The sequence below is a fragment of the Empidonax traillii genome, unplaced genomic scaffold, assembly GCF_003031625.1.
Source record: "Empidonax traillii isolate 1590-97213 ecotype Southwest subspecies unplaced genomic scaffold, ASM303162v1 scaffold3443:size21424, whole genome shotgun sequence".
NCBI classification, from domain to species: domain Eukaryota; kingdom Metazoa; phylum Chordata; class Aves; order Passeriformes; family Tyrannidae; genus Empidonax; species Empidonax traillii.
Genome location: NW_020958636.1, coordinates 1 through 2188, shown reverse-complemented (window position 1 = coordinate 2188; position 2188 = coordinate 1). Strand labels below are relative to the sequence as shown.

At 56.7% G+C, this 2188-nt stretch overlaps 1 protein-coding gene across 1 annotated transcript; it reads left to right on the top strand.

Annotated features, from left to right (window-relative positions):
• Positions 1–492: 492 nt before the first annotated feature.
• LOC114072541 (synaptotagmin-3-like) lies at positions 493–2181 on the top strand (the record flags this gene model as incomplete). The annotated part of the gene is made up of 4 exons (XM_027910424.1): positions 493–628; positions 926–1097; positions 1690–1819; positions 2114–2181. Coding segments are annotated over 4 exons (506 nt in total), but the record flags the coding sequence as incomplete, so codon positions are not given.
• Between the last annotated feature and the right edge of the window lie 7 nt (positions 2182–2188).

The window sequence follows — 2188 nt, the reverse complement described above, 5'->3', positions numbered from 1 at the left end:
TAAAAGTCTCAAATGATTTAATTTGTGGTTTAATTTTTGGTTTAATGTTTGATTTGTTTGGGGATTTAACTTAAGATTTTAATTTGGGATTTGATTTAATTGGGTATTGAACTTATAACTCCATTTGACATTTAATTAATGAATTAATTTATTGATTAACTCATAATTTAATTAATGATTTAATTTCTGACTCAAATTTGGGTTTATTTGGGATTTAATTTGTGATTGAGAATTGAATTTATAATTCCATTTGGGATTTAATTGATGAGTTGATTTATTAATTAACCCATTTCTGATTTAATTAGTGATTCATGGTCACATAAGCCCCTGTCCCCTCTCACCTGTCCCCTCACCTGTCCGCTCACCTGTCTCCTCTCACCTGTCCCTGTGTCCCCTCACCCATCCCTCACCTGTCCGTGTGTCCTCTCTCACCTGTCCCTCACCTGTCCTTGTATCCCCTCACCTGTCCTCTCTCACCTGTCCCCTCATCTGTCTGTGTCCCCCCAGGAAAAGCCGGACCTGGGCGAGGTGAACTTCTCTCTGTGTTACCTGCCCACGGCCGGGCGGCTCACGGTGACGGTCATCCGGGCGTCCAACCTGCGCGCCATGGACCTCACCGGCTACTCAGGTGCGTCACAGGTGTGCCCAGGTGTGCTCAGGTGCATTACAGGTGTGTAGGACAGGTGTGCCCAGGTGCATCATGGGTGTGCCCAGGTATGTCACAGGTGTGCTTAGGTGTGTAGGGTCTCTGTGGGTTCCTGTGGGGTTTTTGGGGTCCCAGTGGGGTCGCTGAGGGGTTTCTGGGGCCCCCGAGCAAACCTCTACATGAAGGCCTCGCTCGTGGCCGAGGGTCCCTGTGGGGTCACTGTGGGTTCCCTTAGGGGTTTTTGGGGTTGCTGATGGGTTTCTGGGGCTCCCCGAACAGACCCGTATGTGAAGGCCTCGCTCATGGCCGAGGGCCGGCGGCTCAAGAAGCGCAAGACATCCATCAAGAAGAACACGTTGAACCCGAGCTACAACGAGGCCCTGGTGTTCGACGTCCCCCACGAGAGTGTCAACCACGTCAGCCTCACCATTGCTGTTGTGGACTATGACTGGTCAGCCCAGGGGGGGGCCTGTGGGGGTCCTGAGGGGGGAGCCTGGGGGGTCCTCGAGGTGTCTGGGGTCCTCCTGGAGTGATGGGAGACCCCTTCGTTTGATGTCCCCCATGAGACCACTGCCCACGTCACTCCATTGGTTAGGACTGGTCAGTGCTGGGGGGGCTTTGGGGGGTCCCAGATGGACTTTGGGGGTCTTTGGGGGTCTTTGTGGGGTTCTGGAGGGGTTTGGGGGGGTTCTGGAGTGATGGGAGACCCCCTCATTTGAGAGGTCTTTGAAGACCCCCAACATTGCCTTGGACTGGTCAGCACTAGGGGGGCTCTGGGGGGTCCTTTGGGGGTCCTGGATGGGCTTTGGGATCCTGGGAGGGTTTTGGAGTCCTGGGGGTCTCTGGGGGGTCCAGGGAGGGGTTTGGGGTCCTCTTGGAGCCATTGGAGACCCCTCGTGAGTGGGGTTGCACAAGGGAGCAAAAACGAGGATCTGGGATCTGGGGAGTTGTGGTGGGTTTTGGGGGTCCATGGTGGGTCTGGGAGTCTGTGGTGGGTTTGGGGGCTCTGAGGGTGCCCCCCTGACCCCCCGGTGTCCCCCCAGCATCGGGCACAATGAGGTGATTGGGCTGTGCCGGGTGGGCAGCGACGCCGAGGGTCCGGGGCGGGAGCACTGGGCGCAGATGTTGGCGAACCCCCGCAAGCCCATCGAGCATTGGCACACGCTCGTCGAGGTGAGAACCCCCAATCGGGACCCCTCGAGACCCCTAGTACTTGTGGGGACCCTCACAACCCCCCACAACCCATTGGGACCCCCTGAACCCATAAGGAACCTACAGGGACCCCACAGGATCCCAGAAAACCCACAGGACCCCCAAGAAGCCCCAACATCCCCAACGTCCCCAACCCCCCCAGTATCCCTCTAATGTCCCCAATGCCCCCAATCCCCTCAATGTCCCCAATGTCTCCAAATCCCCCTATGTCCCCCAGTGTCCCCCCATGTCCCCAATGTCCCCAAATGTCCCCAGGAAAAGGCTCTGGTGGCCAAAGGGACGTCGCGGGACAAACCAGCCCTGGGGGAGCCCCTGGGCCCCCAGTGAGAC